The sequence below is a fragment of the Nelusetta ayraudi genome, unplaced genomic scaffold (genome assembly GCF_046127955.1).
Source record: "Nelusetta ayraudi isolate G7.1 ecotype Tasmania unplaced genomic scaffold, CSIRO-AGI_Nayr_v1 ptg000001l, whole genome shotgun sequence".
Taxonomy (NCBI): Eukaryota; Metazoa; Chordata; class Actinopteri; order Tetraodontiformes; family Monacanthidae; genus Nelusetta; species Nelusetta ayraudi.
This window is the reverse complement of record NW_027466051.1, coordinates 566,014-586,423: the sequence shown is the minus strand read 5'-3', so window position 1 is coordinate 586,423 and position 20,410 is coordinate 566,014. Positions and strand designations below refer to the sequence as shown.

Genomic DNA, 20,410 nt, shown 5'->3' with positions numbered 1-20,410 from the left:
AACAAAGATAAAGAAAAAAAAGCCTGCGTGGTCGAGAGAAAACTGAATATTTATGGAATATTACCCCTTTTGCCGCTTTGTCTTGATATGAAAGAATGAAAAATGCATCATTCTGGGTTTTATTGTAAAAAAGGTAATTTCACCTCTTAGTTGCATTGAAACATGAATTTTATTTGTTTTTTTCCACTTGATAACACTGGAGTGCCGATTGCCGACACCTTATACGGATACATGTGTTTTGTTTTGTTTTTGTTTTTTTTCAAATAACGGTAAACAAGAAGATCAAATATATTACAGTAACCAGAATGTTATTTACTCTGTCGCCTGTACAGGGTCAAAACCTCCTCTGTTAACTTGTCTTTGCTTGGGATTATCTTGCCTTGCCGTCTCTTGTTTCTGCTGGTAGGGAACAAATAACTTGTTATTTATCATTTCAGTGTCACACTGCGGTGAGGTTGCGTCTTGTCTTGGTGTTGTCTTGTCATTTCCTGTTTTACTTTGACACCTTTACTAACCTTCCTCTCGTTTCAGATCACTTCCCCCTCCTCATGTGCCAACTGTGCGTCTGACCCAATTACCCATTGTCTCCACCTGTGCCTCATCACCTCATGTGTTTAAATAGTCTGTGTATCCCTTGTCTTGTGCCAGAGTGCCTTGTGTCGTCATGTCTAGCGGCCTGCCACAGCCCAAGAAAAACTCACAGTAAGCCGGTTCAGCCTCGAAGGCGAGTGATTTTTTTTGTTCTTGATAATTATTTTTTCTTCGTCAAACTTTAGTTAATTGTTTTGGAGATTCTGTTATTTAGCCTCTCTTAGAGAGTGATTCTTCGTTTCTACTTTATTAGCCCCTTAGCATTCCTCCCAGTGAGCGCTTTTGGTTTCGATCTGTTTTAGTCTAGGTTTATCCTTTAGTTATATGTAGCTTGCCTCGTTTTCCTCCTTTGGAGTGATTTTTAGTTTATCCCTTGTTTTTCCCACATCCATTTATCCCTCGAGCAATTTATATCTTGCCCTTTTGTTTCATAGATTAGGTACTCTAGGAGTTTCACAGCCTGGTTATTTTGATCACTTGGTCTCGAGGTGTGTTGGGTTCAATAAATATCTTTGCCTCTCACTACCCTCTGCGTCTGAGTCCTGCCTTGAGTCCCAGCCTGACATTCAGCTGCTGGTTGGAGGCCGCACTTTAAATTCCATGAAGAAGAAGAAGGCAGAGAAGAATTTAGTGAGCAAATCCTTGCTGCCTCACTTTCATTTTTTTTTTTAATTATCAGTCCCACGGCCATAAGGGAGAGAAATTAAAGTCATGGTCATCCTTCTGTCGCTCCTTTTTCAAAACTCCACTTATCTGGAACACAAGAACAACACTTGGCACTCTGGTCTCCTCTGTGTTTATTTGCATGCAGAGCAAGAGGCTGAGGTCCGAGGTCATCTGGACGTCGCGCATGCAGCGTGACACTGAACACCACGTTGGTGCTTGTTGTGATGAGGTGGAAGTGAAGAAGGCTGTGCCCGACAGGCTTCAATTAAAACCCCCCCTGCATGTCTCTTGTATTTTTTCCTGCAGCTCCACCTCCTTCCAAGATCTCCTGATGATGTTCCCGGGTCCTGTTTGTGGTTCTCAGCGTGTGAATGACAGTAGTGGAGCAGATAATGAAAGAATTGTTCATATGGTGATACAAGCACGAAACTTGGTACATATACTCTTCAAACCCCACTCTTTTCAAAAATAACGCTGGCCATGCAAATTCCAAGATGGCGACAGCAAAATCCAAGATGTCCGCCCAAAAATGTGTTTTTTTTCCTTAATAACTCGAAAGGCATTGGTTTTAAGCCCCATGAATGTATTAAAATTGAATATAAAGTTGGGTATTGCGGATATTTTGGAACCAAATATGTCTGTATTTATTACAGTTCTTGAGATACAGCATATAGATACTTGTACAGACTCGGGAGAGCAAGACACTTCACTGGACTTCCTAAATAACACAAATTGTTATTAAGTGAATATGGTAATATGAACATTTTATTTTCATTAAAACTACAACTAAAAGTAAAAAAGGTAGCAAGTTAACATAAGGCCCTTTCCCACTAAAATTAGGGGCCTGACACTGTGTTTTTTGAACACGGTACAACTCTCAATCAATCGACATTTAGTCCCTTTCCCACGGACGAAAACCAGCGGGGTCTCCTCCCCGCCGGCAAGCTGCAACCCCTCCGCTTTCACTGCTGCATGTCTGCTGACGTCATCGCGTTGACATCGCATAGATGAAGTGTGACAGAATTCATGGAAGTAAACAATGGAGAGCAACATGGAAGCAAGTCCGGCAGTGGCCAGTGTTGTTGGGCACTTTTGACTGTAGAAGCGTTCTGCGAATAGCCACCGAACAATGGTGGAGGACAATTGTGACAGTGGCGTTGTCGGCAGGATCCATGTATCCCAGAATGTGGCAAGGCACAGAGGGCCTGGGTGGGCTTCGAACCCCAGACTCCCGGGCAATAGCCATGCGCACTTAACCATTCGGCCGAGTAGCCAGGGCGCATGATCAATTGGAGGCATAGTGACAGGACCCCCACTGTCACACAATGAACAATTTTTGAGCGCTGACGGGACGTAATCGAACGCCTTTGCATCAGTACATGATATATGCCACGACTGGCGTAGTATTATGACTTAGCACGCGTAACGCTCATCGTCATCCCGTGCGGCAGGTAAAAGATGTGACGTCGTCGCGGGTCTCCCTTTCCCACCGCAAGCCGATTGGAGCCAAACTGATCGGAGCTGATTTCAACCCGGGTTCCTTGCCGGGTTGTTGGACGCGTTTCGGCGCAGCTCGGTGAGCCTTTCCCACTGCCACCAAATGCTGATTAATAGTGGGACTACATTACGTTTTTTGGCCAGTGCGGAAGGGGCTGTAGCTGGCGAGTTGATCCGAAACACCGGTAAGTGCTCCACTGTGGTGCGCACATTTATCCTCGGAAGTCCGAATTCCAAGTTGGAGGAACACCCATGAGAGCAGCCAAATTCCTAAAATGAAAAAACATTTCTGGTAATGCATTTTAATTTCACATTTTAACATTGAGGTCATTATATTTGGATCGCGAGAGAGTAGGGACAGGGTCTTTGATGGACAAAGTGGTCTATTTGGTACTACACCCAGTTCTACCGTGCGGAACCTAGGAGTCACTTTTGATCAGGACCTGACCTTTAATTCTCATATACAGAATGTAGGGAGGTCAGCTTTCTTCCACTTAAGAAACATTGCCAAAATTCAAAGTTTTTTGTCCTTCAAAGATGCGGAAAAAATAATCCATGCTTTTGTTACGTCTAGACTAGATTACTGTAACTCGGTACTAGCAGGATGCCCAAATTCATCCCTTAGGACATTACAGTTAATCCAAAACTCTGCGGCACGATTGTTAACCGGAACTAGAAGGAGGCAGCATATTACTCCAATCTTAGCTTCCTTGCATTGGCCGCCTGTCAAATTTAGAATTGAATTTAAGATTCTAGTTTTAACTTACAAAGCTCTTCATTCTCAGGCTCCTTCTTATATTAGGGAACTAATTGAACTTTATCATCCTCCAAGAGCCCTTCGCTCTGAGGATTCAGGACTTTTAGTTATCCCAAAAATGTCTAGAGTTAGATCAGGAGGTAGGTGTTTCAGTTTCCTGGCACCTCTATTTTGGAACCATCTTCCAGCCTCGGTGAGGGGGGCAGACACAGTTAGTTTATTTAGGAGTAGACTTAAGACTTTCCTTTTTCTTAAAGCTTATAGTTAGACTCCATCCACTGTCAGTTAAGCTGCTGTAGGCTTATGCTGTGGAGGGAGATCTTTCGCTCCCGTTACAGGGATCGTTGCTCTGTGCAGGTGTAGCCTCTGTCACTTTCCTCACCCAATCAATCTTTTACTCTATCCACTCTGTCCAAGCTCTCATTATGCTTTGTACAGTATACTCGATATGCATGATACTGCCGCAGTCTCTGTGTCCCCGGCAGGTGATGACCACTGCGCCAGGAGCTGGATTGTGCTGTCCTGGGGGTCTTGGTGTCATCGCTTCATCCCACCACCACGCTGAGGACCTGGACTAGTCCTATCGGCAGATTGTCCATCGAGCTAGGCTCTTGCCTTCCAAAGCATGGACACTTACACTCCACATGGACAGCAGCCTTGAATTATTTCCTATTCTTTGTGTTTATATCCGTTTTGCCTGGTTGGTGTATCTGTTTTTCACTCTGTCCTGTCTGCCACCCTGGCTCACTCTGCTCCTTTCTCTCTTTCTCTGGCTCTCCTCTATCTTTCTACTTCACCCCAACTACTCATAGGCAGATGATGGCCCTCTGGAGTCTGGTTCTGCCCTAGGTTTCTTCCCACAGGGGAGTTTTTCCCAGCCACTGTCGCATCTTGCTTGCTCCGGGGGCCCGGTTGGTTCTCTCTGATTGTATAAAGCGCTTTGAGACGCCTTTGGCTGTGATTTAGCGCTGTACAAATAAAAGTTTATTATTATTATTATAATTTATATTATGGTAACTTATCACTTCCATACCTGTGTAGTTGGGTCAGCACATCTAAAATAGCTGGACAAACAGTTACTTGACTGGATAAGGCATTTAAGAACGCAAGTTCTTGTGTGCAGGTAAACTCTAAAAAGTCCAGGTCCAGAGGCACACGTCCCAGAATATGCTCCAATCTAGAGCGAAGTCCTTCTAAAAGATGATTTAGTAGATTTTCCCAGAACTAAAAATGGAAAAGCAAATTTTAAGTTGTGCAGATATTCTTGTCTAATAATAAACGACTCTATGACTTAAGTGATTGTTTCAGCGTACATATATCCATATACAAATCATTCTAAGCCTTATTAAAATGTCTCGCAAAAATACAAAACAAAAACACGGTCAGCACACAAAGTAAAATATATTTCCGGGGACACGGAAGGCACAAAAAACGTCCAGGGACCTTCGGTCCGCCTTGCGGCCGTAACTCAGCCCACGCTGGGTCCCTACGAAGCTGGATTAGCCGCTAAACTGCTGCTAAAGAGTGAAGCCTTCACGACGGTAAGTGTTTAAATTGTGCCTGTTTCGTAAAGTTTGCCGTTTACTCTTCACTCCTAACTGAGGAAGTGAGGCTCAGCAGCGACGAAGAGTGTGACCAATCACAGCGGAGTGGGCCAGGCGGGGGCGTACACTGGCAAGGCTGGGGGTGGAGTGAAGTGCAACCGAGCGTTTTCGCGGGATGCAGTAAATACGAGGAAACGAGCCGCGGGAGACGGAAATCTAAAAAGTTTTCAGCGCGGAAAATCGTGTGTTGCTGCTTTGGAGGGGCCAGATATCAGATACAAAAGCCTGAAAATTAGTATAATAGGTGACCTTTAAATTTGTGGCACACACCGAGCATTTGGAGCGACTCGCGAGCTCGACTGCAGCCACACAAGACGCACACAATCAGATCCTAGTCCTATATCTTCCATTGTAGTAAGGAATATGGAGAAATATTGAAAATTGGATCGTCAAGTCAAAGTGGAGCTGGTGAATGCAGCTTCTGGGTGGTGAGCAGTTTATAGGTGTTTGACAACAACTGCCATCACTAACTTAATTACAATAACCACCAGTCAACAATATCACGGCTTTGATGTAACTAACTGCTAATCGTTAGTTACTAACGAACACCACCTCCTGAAAGGTTTGATGTAGATATTATTCAACAAATATGGTTATAATGTGACACATGTTGAGTAATATCCATTGCTCTTATTTACGAACACAAATGGCAAATAGAGTAAAAACATTCACCAAAGCACAATCACCTGGGTTGCTGGACATGGTTGCCTCCGGTACTTTGCAGCGACTAACGGAGCTTGAACCGGTGTCATGTGACCAAAGGATTGTAACTTCATTGGTTGGACGTGTTGAGCCATGGCTCAATTGCTTCAGATGTTGCAGCTTAATTTTTAGAAGAGGAATTTTTTGAGACAGTGATTATTTTTTAAGCAGAATTTTTTTTAAATGTTGAATTTTATTAAGATGATTATTTTTTTTCACAGATTCTTTTTAAGAATTTTGAGCAACTGAATATTTAGAGACATCAATTTTTTTTTACACTGAATTTATTTCAACATTGAAAGCAATTCATATGCATTACAAAATTCAGTGCTACAAATTTGATGGTTCTTAAAATTTCAATGTCTGGTTTTGATGCTGGAAAAAATCGGTATTAGAAATTCAGATTCAAAACCAGATGGCACTGATTATCTTCCATATAGAACACTTCCACAATACAGCATCTCAAGTGACAATGCATTTGATCGATGACGTTCATTATGTCTTCGTTACTGATAGACGTTATTTCTTTTTTCAAGACAAGGGTTTTTTTCCTAGATGGTCTTCCCTTTACATGTTTCAGCTAAGCTTTTGCCAATGACATGTTTGTTTGTTTTTTTGACAATCATGGCCTGGATTTTGTTCTTGGTGGAAACTTGAGACTCGAGGATAGACATTTCATGTCATCCTAATGCTGGGACAGCAGAAATCAAGCTGGTGGTTTGGTTTATTAATATATTTTTAATACAGTGGTCCCTTGTTTGTCGCAGGGGGATACGTTCTAAAATAGCCCGCAATAGACGAAATCCACGCAATCTTGTATACGCTTTTCTCAGACAGGCATTAACATTTTCTCACATTTCTCTCTTATTTAAAGGCCAAACATTTTTAACAAATTTAATTTTAATGATCAATCTACGAGGTTTGACACAAAAAAAATGATTACCAGTAACGCGTATTTCACAGTTCCTGTGACGGTGCCTCTTCGCCAGGACAAACATTTATGTAAATCTGGCTAGCCGAACGCATTCTGTACTTTACAGGAGACACTGCACGGAGGAGATTGATTGACAATGGTGTAGTAAAGTACAGTCCTTTAGCTAATCAGGACGCAGAACGCGTGCGGTTCTCCTTTAGCCAATCAGGACGGCGTACACAATGCGCGTTCATACTGTACGCTGTAAAAAAACAAAAAAAACAAAAACAAAAAACCACGCAAAATTACACTAAAAAAAATCCACGAAACAGCGAGGCCGCGAAAGGTGAACCGCGTTATCGCGAGGGACCACTGTAATGACCACTGTCAGTATTAGAAATTCTGATTCAAAACCATGTGGCACTGATTATCTTCCACAGTGGGACGTTTAATCAAATTCTATCCCACCTAGCTGCGCTCATGTCGTAGCTCCGCCTCCTGTCTCCGTAGCAACAACAAAAACGACCTCTCTGTCGTAAACAGGCCTGTTTTTTGTTATAGTGTTTTGTTTTTTTTTTTAAATCTCCTCCAGCACCTTTTCATGTGCGCTGACCCGCTGTCTCCCATTTTCCTCGGCAATTCCTCGGGAGATGGCGAGTGAAGTCGAACCTGCTGGTGAGACTTTATTCATCTACGTCTGTTTGAACCCTGAACCCGCTGACACACACACACACACACACACATTACAGTGGGTTTTGTCTACAGAGACGCCCACTGAAGAGCTCAAATCTGAGAATCTGAGCCGGTGTTTAAAAGCCTGCAGCCCAGTTTGTAGTATAGTAGTATAATTCGTTTTTTGGGGGGGGACGAGGGGGGGACGGGCAGCATGGACATGCACATCACCGACGTATCGACAGAAACAGCTTCGGCTTTTGATGAATCTCTCCGAAAATACAAGCACACAAAACAAACAGGCAAATGTTGTAAATGTATATTTTTCCACAACTGATTATGTACATGACGACAGCTTTTTAAAATATACAGGCTGGATACATTCTGCAGTGTAGTAAAAGGGGCAATTCAATTGCCAGAAGGATGCAGAACAACATACACATGTGTCTTTTACAAAGTACATACAATAGTTTCTATGATTAGATGGAGCGAAACAATCATACAACATGTCCAAAGATAGCAGTTTGTTTTCAATCAGGTTTATATTAACGTCGGTGGATTTTTTTTTTTTTAATGTCTGTCAGCTATACAGGCTGAAGTCTATTTACACTATAAGTATTTCCATTTATCTATTCAACCATCTATTCATCCATTCATTTATATTTTCATCCATCCATCCATCCATCCATCCATCCATCCATCCATCCATCATGCATTGCATGTCCAGTCGCAGTGGAATATTTGTTTCCAGTATGAAAGTAATTGCTTCAAGAAGGTAATTTGTCAAAAAAAAAAAAAAAAAAAATCTAAAAGTGATATTTCTCCTTTATAAATACAGCAGTTCTGTGTGTTTACAGTTCAGCCAAGCCCAGCAGTAGAAACCGGTCAATACACTGAGTAAACTCTGAGTAAACCGACCGTTGCACGAATACATAGCAAAAATACTGCTTTTTCCCATAATACGTAACATTTGACCGACACTAATGTTTATTCACATCACACTGTAGATGAAACGCCTCCCAAACCTCCTTTGACACGCTGCTCTCCGCTGCTCAGACAGGCCCACGTTAAAAAAAAAAAAAAAATCAATTCCCTGAAAAATCACATGCAGCAAATAGTTCCCTGACTTCTCCCACACTATGCTGAAAAAAAGAATAACAATGTGTTATCCCTCCAGGAAAGTGCTTCTTATCCTACACCTGGTTGAGAACAAAGCTCACGGAAATTGCTTCCTTTTCTTTTTTTTTTTTTTTTTTTTTGCTGTGTCAGCAACAACAGATTGGGGACTTCAGCACTTTTCCTCCACTCAGGTTGCAAAGCCGGAGTGACGCTCGAGCTCGAGCTTGTGCACGTGGCCGACGTGATGAAACAACTGGTGCGGGGATTCTTCCAGGACACGTTGGGATATAAAACAATCAATCAGGTCACAGACAGAGTCGTAAATGAACTAACAGAAGCTGACTGCACTGATCGGTACAATATCGGGAAAAGTGTTCATCAGATACCGGCAACTGTTTTCTCTGTGTTGTTGTGGGAGATGATGCAAAATGTAGCGACACCTGACCTGTAACCCAAACTGTTTCGGGACTGTGTGTGTTATTTGTAGATGTGCACAAGTAAAAGAAACACTTTTTCTCCTGAAAGTACTTTTGCCTTCACGAGCTGCAGCAGCAAAAACAAAGTGTCAAACAGCCTGAAAAATCGCTCTGAAATTTAAAGAAAAACAAAAAGTCATTTTGTAAAGATGCTTCCACAGTGGCAGGAGCCATGATGAGCCGGCCAGATAAATCTGCCACCTTTTAAAACGGCAAACAGCAAACCAGAGAGGAGGGGGTGGAGGGGGGTGGGGGGTGGGGGAGGATGCAGTGGCACTGCTTGCTGCTGCTGTTTCCTATTCATTGGAAAAATATTAAAACCCGCAGCACACAATATGATTTATATCTTTAGTTGTATCCCGCCGCTACAGTGGGCTAATTTAGCCGCCGCAGCTGATAAAGAGGGGCCGTTTAAACATCAGGTGAGAAATCCTCTTAGCATAGTGGGGGGAGCAGGGGTGCTACCTTGGCTCAGCAGCAAGGCAAAACAAAACAAAACAAAATTTAACAAAAAAAGTGAATGGCAATAATATTTGTCCCAAACATTGTTTCTTTTGATACCGTTACATTTTAGATACTTTTATTTTTTTTTTTTACTGTCTTCGTCTCTTCAGTTTGACCTTGTGGGAAACTATGAAATGAAACAAGGACTTTTTATCGTTGTTATAAATTGAAAATTGTGAGGAAATTGCAAAAGCGGAGGTTTGACCTGAGTGGCTTTTTATATTTCTGATGCCTAAAATATTTTTTGATGCCTTGCGGGTCTGTGACAGTGAGAGGAAACCTGTGAAAACAAGATCCTGGGATGATGCTTCGACCTCGGACACTGGTTCCTATCCAGAAAGATCAATGTGGCTCACAGGAAAGCTACTGTCCATCTTTGAAATATACCAAAAATAACTTGATAAAAAGACGACTGAGAATGACCAAGTGTGTTGAAAAGGAATTTGGGTTTCCTTTGTAACACAGCTTTTTTTTTTCCTTCGTTCGGGAGAAGAAGGGGATTGTTTGATAATATCCTGATAGTAAAAAAAACTAAAAACACAGGGACCTCTTTAAGGCGGTGCGCTCACATCTGATTGGACTGGAGTGAAAGAAGCAGCAGGACAGAAGGAAGCCGTTGGGGAAACATATTGTGCGTCCTCCAGGAGGTCCAGTGGTCCTGGTCCTTTGAGGTGGAGCAGCTGAATATGCTGACGAGGCCACAGCAGCAAATCAGGGCACTTTGGAGATGGTTGCACCCACTGCACCTAACCAGCAGGTGGCCCTCAGGTTCCAGGGGATTCCGGGTCCAACCATGTTTGACCCCATCAACATCTGGATTCTTTATATATTGGAAATAAATATCGGATATCCACCATCAGTCCATCAGTCCACCAGTGGACCTCAGAGGACTTCAGTGGACCTCGGTAGACCTCAGAGGACCTCAGAGGACCTAAAAGGACCTCGGTAGACCTCAGAGGACTTCAGAGGACCTAAGTGGACCTTAGAGGACCTCAGAGGACCTCAGTGGACTTTGGTCGTCAGAAGACTTTAGTGGACCTCAGTGGACCTAAATGGACTTATGCTACTACTTCCTGGATTCAACACGTCCAATATGGCTTCTCCACTTGCTGAGCTGCTGAGGGACGTTAAGGTTCTTCACAAGTTCCGACCATCTGAACATCAAGCTGGTTATTTTGTGTTTTTCAAAAAAGAATCTCTATGAGTAGAAAAGGCAGTTAGTGTTGAATCCAAAGCCGAGCTGGCCTTGCCAGTTTGGTTAATGTTTATATATATTTTTTTGCTCCAGCCGGCTCCCTGCTCGTCACCCTGAAGGTTCAACCGCAGGAGTCGTCCACGTTCACCCGTTGTCCACTTTCATTGTCCTCCGAGTCGGACAGCGCCGCAGTGCACAGGTCGCTGAAGATGTCTGCAGGGATGAGAGAGAAACAAACAAAAAATAGATGAGACTATAAAACAACAGTAGAAGATAATGACAAGGGCGGACTTCAAGGGTATAGAAAAGAAACATGGATGCACAGCCTCATCTGCACTGACAAAAAAATAAAAAATAAATAAAAAAAAGGAAAAATGCAGGAGGAACAAAATGCAGCTTTGAGGGATTTATCACAACGGCAGGATCAGCATCAGGCAGGAGAGCAAACAGGCAGGTGGAACACTGGGTAAATGGGCTCCACTTAACTGAAGCGCTGAAGGTCGACCGAAGGGATGAGGAGCGATGGAAAGAAGCGGAAAAAGAGGGTGGTGGTGGTAGACGGGGGGGGGGGGGGGGGGGTCAGGCGAGAAGGAGAAGGAAGAGGGTGGGAGGGGCGTTTTAAAGAGGGGGGGGGGGGGGGCTAATGGATCGAGATGGAGGGATGGCTGGAGGACAAGGAGGTCAGCGTAGGAGCTGCGGACTTCCAGGCTTTTATTTTGAAAGTGGTCAGAATCCACTGTGTGTGTGTATGAGTATTTGTGTGTGAAGGTGGGTGGAGTCACACTGACACCCCCCCCCCCCCCCCCCGAACACCACCGGCTGGTTCTGAAGCCCAGTGGTTGGTTTTTTCACTGCGTTTTAGTGGCGCCACCTCCTGGAGCGTCTGCTGGTCTGTTTTTGAAAACCCTGGAAGAGTCCATATTGGATGTGAGGTGCCAGGAGGAGGTGAGCTGTGATTGGAGCGTGATTGCCAGCCCCCACTCCAAAGAACCATGCACCTGCTGCTAACGTTACTAAACTTTAGGTCCGCCCACAATTAACTTCATGGCTTTTTTTTTTTTGCGTTTTTTTTTTTACTAAAAATGAGACCAAATCAGACAAAATGGACATTAGAGCCGAGTGGCTGATTTTTTTTAGACCAAAAGAAACATTGCAACCATTTCGCAACCTGTTAAAGACAGGCAGTAATTGTTTGATAGATAGATAGATAGATAGATAGATAGATAGATAGATATAAACTTTGTCTGCTTTTCAGTAAAAAACTGAAATTTGTCTTTGAAACAACTTTAGCGTTGTCTTTTTTTGGCAACCAACTTTGGGGGCCCCTGCTGGCCAAATGATAGAATGCAGCTTTTTCTTGCACCTTGGCCTCATGTTAGAAACTGGAAGCCCCTCAACCCGCCAGCAAGATAACTACAGTTAGCCAACCAAAACTAAAGCCCCACCCACAACTTTATGGACATTTTTTTGTTCCTATTTCCTGAAAATTTAGACCAACAGAAACATTGCATCCAGTTTGTAACAGTGTGAATTCTGGGCTCCTCCCCCTTATTGACAGCCAGTCATTTTTAGTCTTATTGCAATCGACTTTGGCAGCCCCTGCTGGCCAAAAGATAGAAAGCATTTTTTTTTATGGTACTTCAGCATTAGCTCCCAATTTTTGAGACTGGAGACCTTTTCACACAGCCAATGATGAAAGCAAATAGCAATAGACAGTTTGATCCTTCAAATGGGTTCTACAGGAAGATCTGATTGGTGCCAAGTCAAGACATCCGACCCGGCCCACTCCAGTAGCCCCGCCCACTCCCAGAGTGCCCACTGAGGCAAGAGTATGCAAGCGAATTAGAGGAGTCAGTGAGTGAGTGAGTGAGTGGGTTAGTGAATTAGTGAGCCAGCAAGCGAGTGGAGAGGTGAGAGATTGCCGGGGTGAGTTAGTGAGGAGCTGGAGGTGGAGATGCCGTGACTCAGTGACCTCCTCCAGACGGCGCCCCCTGCAGGACGTGGGGCGGGATCAGCCCTGCCTCCTCTGTCGGCAGGTTCTTGACTACCCTGAGGACACGAGACACAGTGAGCTGCAGGTTGATTCTGATTGGCTCAGGAGTCACCTGGCCAGGTAGGGGTCTAGGTTCTGGGTGGGAACCTCACACACAAGCACACTTAGCCCTCTATTTGAAGTCAGCCATCCTGCTAAAACGTCTGTTGGACCTTCCATCACTGTACCATGGGGGAGTGGTGCACTTTGTGATGTCAGAAAGGGCTAATTTACAGAGCTTTCTTTTTCTTTTTCGAATATATAACATTATATTCTGATTATTGCACATTGCACATGCACTGCATTGCACTTAAAGTAGTGGTAAACTAAACTCCAGCATTTTATATGAGTAAGGATGTACTTAAAGTTAAAGTCCCAGTGATTGTCATCCCGAAGGATGCAAAATTTGTCCTCCGCATTTGACCCATCCCCTGAGGGAGCGGTGGGCAGCAGCAGTACCGCGCCCGGGAATGGAATGGAACTTCTACTGGGTTCTACAAGGGTTTTATAAAATGCACTTAATTGTACGCCTACACTATTTGTACGCAACGCAGTATGTCCACGTATTTTATGTGACTGTGTTCTGTAAAACAGAAGAGGAGTGATTCTTTTGAACGCACATTCAATTTGTAATAAAATGAGAATGAAAATGAAAGAGTGAAATGAAATAAAATGAAATGAGCACAAGATCCAGTCGAAGAAGTCAAGGGCGTAAGGATTTGCTCTGAAATCGCTACCACCCCAGCCCTCCCACCCTACCCACCCACCCACCAGCCAAACCACAGACAGAGACCAGCGTCGAACCTCCAGGATGCAGGAAGTTGCATCATGGATCAGAGAATGGGCCTGACCTCCGTTCAGAGTGACAGAACCGTGGTGGGATAATCTGACGTCTTCTCAGAACTTTGAAAAAGGAAGAAGAAATCTGAGGCAACCAGGCCGGATGCGGGGTCGGCTGTAGGTGTGTGTGTGCGTGTGTGCGTGTGCGTGAGCGTGAGGATGTCTGTGTGTAGCGGGCGTGACATGAGAGGCTCAATCTGGAAAGGTGTAAAGGCACTCTTCAACTCCATTAATGCTAACTGATCACACACACACACACACACACACACACACACGGAAGGGTTCTGAGGGATCTTGCAGCAGAACAAGGTCAGTGGTCTCGGCCGCCGTCCGCTCGCATGCTATCGACGCCCCCCTCCCAAAAAAAGAAAAATTGCCAAGAAAAACAGGGAGAAACTGATGAATGTTGCATGTGCTGACAGTGTGTGTGTGTGTGTGTGTGTGTGTGTGTGTGTGTGTGTGTGTGTGCGTGTCTGAGTGTGTGCCAGTGAGTGACTGAGACCTTTTAGCAGCAGTGGATGAAAGTGGGGGGGGGAACCCCACGCAGACGACGGTTTTCGGCGGCTGAAATATTCAGCAGCTGATGAAAAACCAGCGCATTCCAGGCAAAACTGGGCTTTTATCTCACCGAGGGTTCATCACTTCCCAGTGCGGAGGGGCAGGCGGTTTGGGTGGGGGTGGGGGGGGGGGGGGGTGGGAGTCTTCATTTCACGGGCCGGCCAAGCGAACGAGCGAGCAAGCAGCAGGCTAAGAGGATGGATGGAGGTCGACGCTGTGAATAAAGACGATTTATTATTCATCCGCAACCGCTGTGTGTTTCTCCTCCACTGCTGCCATTGATTCTGCAACAGGAGCATTAGTCAACTGAGCTGCTGCTGCTGCTGCGGCTGCTGGTCCTAAGACACATGCTGCAGGATAGGACCGTATTTCTATTTCAAAACAAGCAGTTTGTTGTTGGTATTGTTTTTTTGTTTGTTTGTTTTTGTTAAAGTCTGCAGTTGAGATTTGGGCCAAAGGGATTTTAGTTATCTTTATTTCTCAGCATTACATTTTTTAGTTTCCAACAAGTAGGCAACATTTACTTTTTACCTTTTCACCCAATTAAATTGAGGTTTTAAAAAAATAATAATGGAAAGTTTCCAAAAAGAGAGCAAAAATTGCAAGTTGAGAACCTAAAAAAGTATCTAGTTAAAATGAAATTTGGCAAAAACACCTAATTAAATTGCAATTTGTTTCCAAAAGGTCATAGAATGAAAAGCCTTAAAATGACAAGAATTTTTCAAGCTAAAAAGAAAAATGTAATTATATAAAAAAAAAAAAAAATACTGACTTTTTTTTTTTTAAGTAAGTTTCCAAGCCTTGAAGAGAGAATGATTTTTCAACCTAAAAAAAAAAAAAAAAAAAAAAAAAATCTCTAAACGCTGCTGCGCTCCTGCTGCTGAGACCCACTAGGTTTCAGTGTTTCTCTGATTGAAAACCTTGGCGGTTCAATTTCTCTCCATTCCAGAACACAACTTTATAGCGTTGTTGTGTGTCGCTGCATGATGTCGCAAGGTCCGAACATCCATCCATCCATTCCACCGCAGAGCCGTTTACGCTGCTCAGGGTCTGCAGGTGATCCTGCTGGCGGTGAGAGAGGACAAGCGAGTCTCCCCCATCCGTCCAGAACTGACACTCCAGGGTCGCTACACAACACAGTCGACACAACAGCCAACTCAACAGTCGACACAACAGTTGACACAACTGTTGGAACAGCTATGGGTCACCTTGACGTGTGTGAATGTGATTTAGATGCAAATCAGTTTCAGTTGCGCAGGAGACAAAATCATCAGACAGTGGGGAAAAAAAGCGTGTGTGTGTCTGTGCGTGCGCATGCTGTGCATTGCTGTGCCGTTTCCGATCAGATGGCATTGTCAATCTAATCTGCCCGAATTAGACACACCAGTCCACGAGTCGGAATCTAATCTAACCATCTGTTTGTTCGGCCAAGTCGATTAAAAAAAAATAGACATTTTGTGTCCGGAGGCTCCAACTCAGCTGAACCTAAACGCTGTTGAGGCTTCCACCTCCAGCTCTTTTGAAGGGTGAAGGCTTTCAGACTGATGTATGTTTTTCTAATTTGTGTATTGTTTTCGTTTATTGTTTTTTGTATAATGGAGTAAGTAAATGCACAATCACTGACTTTGGGAGCAAATGTTGCTGCAAAACAAAAGCACCAGAATGCAGAGAAAACTCTGCACGAGGTGGTGAAGAAGAAGTAGTAGAAGAAGAAGAAGAAGAAGAAGAAGAAGAACAACAACAACAACAACAACAAGCACAAGAAGAAGTAACTGCTGGCTACAATGGTTGATGTTGTTTGTTTTTTTTAAACATAAAAACATTATTTTTTTAATAAAAAAAAACAAAAAAAAAACACCTCCGCTGCATTTTGCTGAGTAAGCAATTTGCATTTCATAAAACCCCCAAAATTGAAGTAGCAGAGAAAACAAGAGCACAGCAGATATTCTACGATTACTTTTTTTGCACTGTGGTTAAATTTCTTCTGTTTTTTCTTCTTAATGACATTTAATTATGGCTTCTTGTCTGAAAGTCAAGATTTGCTCCCAATGACTTTGCTTTGGGTTTTTTTTTCTCCTCGTCTGCCGCCACTCGATCGGGACGTAAGCACATAAATGCTACGACTACGGCAGCACATTAACAACTATAATTCAAAACCTCTCGTGGGGGTAAAAATGGCCGTGAGACCTCTCCGAGCTGCGCTGCTCCACTTAATGGGAACAAAAAGACCCAGACAGACGCTGCTGCAATAACAGCAAAGTTGTTCAGGAGCCCTACAAAATCAGTTTGTGAATTGAGATCAATAAGTGAGCCAGAAACACTCTAGCTAGTTGGGTTTAAAAGGCTCCCTTTAGCCCCCCTACCACTGGTCCCCGAGGCTGCTAGCCACCTCAGACAAGGGAACCGCAACCAAGCCCAGGTCCTGTTAGCCATCTCCGGGCCCAGGAGCTACCACCGGTCCCAGTGGCTCCTAGCCACCTCCAGGCCCAGGAATTACTATTAGTCTAGTGGCTACCAGCCACCTCCAGGCCCAGCAAGTACCACCAGTACAGTGGCTGCTATCCATCTCCGGGCCCAGGAGCTACCACCAAACCACCACCAAGCTCAGTGACTCCTAGCCACCTCCAGGCCCAGCAAGTACCACCAGTACAGTGGCTGCTATCCATCTCCGGGCCCAGAAGCTTCCACCAGTCCACTGGCTGCTAACCACCTCCAGATCGAGGAGCTACCACCAGTTCCAGTAGTTGTCAGCTACCTCCAGTCCCAGAGGCAACCACCAGCCCAGTGTCTGTTCGCCATCCCCAGGCCAGTGCCAGCTAACCATCTCTAGGCCAGGATCAGACTCCAGCTACTAGGCTACCCAAAGCTACTGAACCTGGCTTTGGGGCTGGTACCCTGGATCGCTACAGCTAACACCAAGGAGTAAGATGGCAATAAAACAATTCCAAAAGGACATGGAAGACGTAAAAGAAGCAATGAACATGATGACAAGTGAAAAAAGCAGCTTAAACGGCAACACATGGAATATGAAAGGAATATTGAGTACTTGGAAAACCGAGTTGATGACTTGGAGCAGAATGAACGAAGTAATCATTTCTGGACTGGCAATTTAACCACGGAGCTACCTGCAAGTTGTGAAAGGCATCGGGTCGGGGAGCAGAGAGGAACATGATGTGTCTACGGAGGAGCAGGTAACAGCAACAGAACAGAAAACATAAAGTTAATCTGCTCAGACAGGGAAGAAAGCTAAAGGGCACCAATGTTTACGTCAATGAACACCTTACCAAGAAGCAAGCTGATATAGCCAGCAAGGTAAGGCAGCTCAAGAAACAGGGCAAAAATCAGACCACTTGAACTGTCAATTGTAAGGTTTTTATTAAACCAAAATGGTGCACTTGAGAATTCCAAAGCGGTCTGCATTCTGAGATTGGGTTGTTTGGAAAGATTTGACAGAGACTGTACTTTTGTTGTTTTATCAGGGATTAATTGCCACTTTTGTATGCACTGCACTATTTGCACTACCATCCCTTACTCATGACAAAAGTTGAACAGGACACAGATCCAAATCAGAACCTTCTTAACAACATTGAAGCAAATTGCTGCTGCTCCACAGAGGAACAGTTCAATACCATTATCAAATACGACCTTGGTATTTCCATTATACATTTTAATAGTAGAGGTCTTAACACAAATTTTCAAAGTATAAAAGTTTACTTCAGTCAGTTCGAAAAACCTTTTAATATCATTGCCATTACAGAAACATGGATAAATGCAGAGAGGGGGTCCAATTTCTTTAAGGGTTATGGATTTTATTGCACTAATAGAGCTAATGGACCTGGTGGTGTTGAAGAAGGGCTATCTTACAGGGTTCTTGATAACTTGTCAGTAACTACTGATGATATTATGGAAGATGATATCTATTGAAATAGAATTGCTGAGAATAAAAAAAAATTAATAATCTGCTGTGTCTACAGAAAAGCAGGATCCCATATCGACCCGTTCATCACAAATATGGAAATATTGTTTTCAATAACAAATCAAAAAAATACTTATATTTGTGGGGATTATAACATTGATCTGCTGAATCCAAACAAGCATAAATTGATGGAGGATTTTATTGAAATAATGTACAGTATGAGTCTTTTCCCAACAATAACCAAACCAACACAAATAACATCTCATTGTACCTCTCTAATTGATAACATTTTTTACTACTAATATGGAGAGTAAAGTGATAAGTGGAATATTAAAGAACGATATTAGTGATCACCTGCCAATCTTTCTAATCTATGAATGTAATTATAAAAAAAAGAGGTAGTTAAAAGAAATTAAATATAAGCGAATAAGGACTGAAGAATCCTAGGCTGCTTTAAAAAAAAAAATCAAATGTTTTGGAATTGGACTAGTGTTTACAATGAAACAGGGGCAGATAAGGCTTATGACTTATTTTTAGATACATTCAATGATTTATATGATAAGGACTGCCCTCGTAAACGGTATAGCAATAAGAACCGTTTTGCAGGAAACCCCTGGATGACCAAGGGGCTTCAAAATGGATCTATAAAAAAGGATATCTTATACAGACAATTTATAAAAAAATAAAACGAGAGGCAGAGTTTAAATACACGATATATAAAAATAGATTAATAACTATTATGAGAGTGTGAAAGAAGGATTATTATACTAAATAACTAAATAAGAATAAAAAAGAATGTTAAAGGTATATGGTATATATTGAATAGCATTATTAAAAACAAACTTATAAAACAAATATATCCTTAGAACTTTACAGATAATGGAAGGCAAATTTTTAGACTGAATGATGTAGCTGATGATTTTAACAGCTTCTTTGTTGATATTTGGCCCAAACTTGCTAAAGAAATAAAACATACTGGAAAAAAATACAAGAAATTGAATGTAATGAGAGAAAGGTTGATTCAATGTATTTGGAAACAGTTGATAGGAGGGAAATTATTGATGTTGTGAATAGCAGTACCAACAAAACTTCCACTGATTGGACTGCTATTGATATGTCACGAATAAAGTAATTGAGCACGCTATAGCTGTCGTGCTACGCTAACGTGTCGGCAAAGTTACGTGCCGCCAAAGTTTCGTTGGGGGCGGGGGGTGATTTATGACTGCCTTCATGCGGGCTGGACAGAGACACGCAGTGGGCCGGATGTGGCCCGCGGGCTGTATGGTGTCAGAGGGGAAGCAATGACCTGGCTACAAAGTTATATCAGTAATAGAAAGCAGTTTGTTCAGCTGGGTAACCTTGAATCAAAGAGCTTGAATATTAGCTGCGGTGTCCCACAGGGGTCAATCTTGGGACTCAAACTATTCATTTTATACACCGATGATATTTGGAAAGTGTCTAATATTTTATAAACTGGTGGTTTTTACAGATGACACAAATATTTTATGTTCGGGGGAGGATTTGCAGCAGCTACTATTGAAGGTCAAAAGTGAATTGAAAAAAAAATAAAGTGTTGGTTTGAGATTAACAAATTATCGTTAAACCTGAGCAAAACTAAGTTCATGATTTATGGTAATCAAGCAAGAAGTACATTTGGAAATTGAAACTGTTGCAATGGAAAGCGTTTATGAAATCAAGTTTCTTGGTGTTTTGATTGATCATAAGCTCGGCTGGAGACCTCACATCAAATATGTGTGCTATAAAGTATCAAGAAGCATTGGAATATTGGGCAAAACCAAACAAAAATCACATCTAATTCTTTACTATGCACTTATTGATCCATACCTGTCCTACTCTGCTGACGTTTGGGGAAATGCATACAAATGCACTTTACAAAAGATTTGAACTTTACAAAAAAGAGTCATAAGGATGGTTCATCATGCTGGGTACATTGATCATACCAATCCTTTCTTTTGTTTTTTTAAATCAGGTGTTTTAAAGTTCAAGGACATAGTGAAATTCAAAACTGTTCAAATTTGATTTAAAGCCTGTAATAAATTGTTACCAAGCAACATTCAAAAGATGTTTATTGGTCAATGAGGTAAAATCCAATTTACGAGGGAATCTTAATTTTAAACATCCTACCATTCTTTCGACACTGAAAAGTATGTGCATCTCTGTCTGTGGTGTGAAACTGTGGAACAAACTAGATGAGGACACAAAAATGTGCATTCATTTAAAATAATTTAAAATCAAGTACAAACAACTCTTGGGCAGCTATAAAAAACTGGACCGCTAACTTTGTATTATACTTTTTTTTTCTTATTAAAGGATTTTTATCTAATTTTGTATGTAGCAGCGCTCTAGT

General features: G+C 42.7%; 2 protein-coding genes across 9 annotated transcripts in view; one reads left to right on the top strand and one right to left on the bottom strand.

Moving 5' to 3' along the window:
• b3gnt5a (UDP-GlcNAc:betaGal beta-1,3-N-acetylglucosaminyltransferase 5a) overlaps nucleotides 1-20,410 on the top strand; it is a 309,683-nt gene that overhangs the window by 244,007 nt on the left and 45,266 nt on the right. The gene's annotated exons all lie outside the window — the stretch shown is intronic.
• Nucleotides 7,708-20,410, bottom strand: part of mcf2l2 (MCF.2 cell line derived transforming sequence-like 2) — an 82,601-nt gene continuing 69,898 nt past the window's right edge. For 6 of the 8 annotated variants that reach the window (XM_076018912.1, XM_076019094.1, XM_076019339.1 and 3 more), the window contains 3 exons: nucleotides 12,669-12,745; nucleotides 10,503-10,909; nucleotides 7,708-10,432 (listed from right to left, as the gene is read on the bottom strand). In XM_076018912.1, the coding sequence (XP_075875027.1) occupies nucleotides 10,818-10,909; nucleotides 12,669-12,745 (169 nt within the window). In that variant the 3' untranslated portion in view covers nucleotides 7,708-10,432; nucleotides 10,503-10,817. Of the gene's footprint in view, nucleotides 10,910-12,668; nucleotides 12,746-20,410 lie in introns of all 8 variants that reach the window. The other 2 variants (XM_076019001.1, XM_076019255.1) reach the window with 2 other exon arrangements.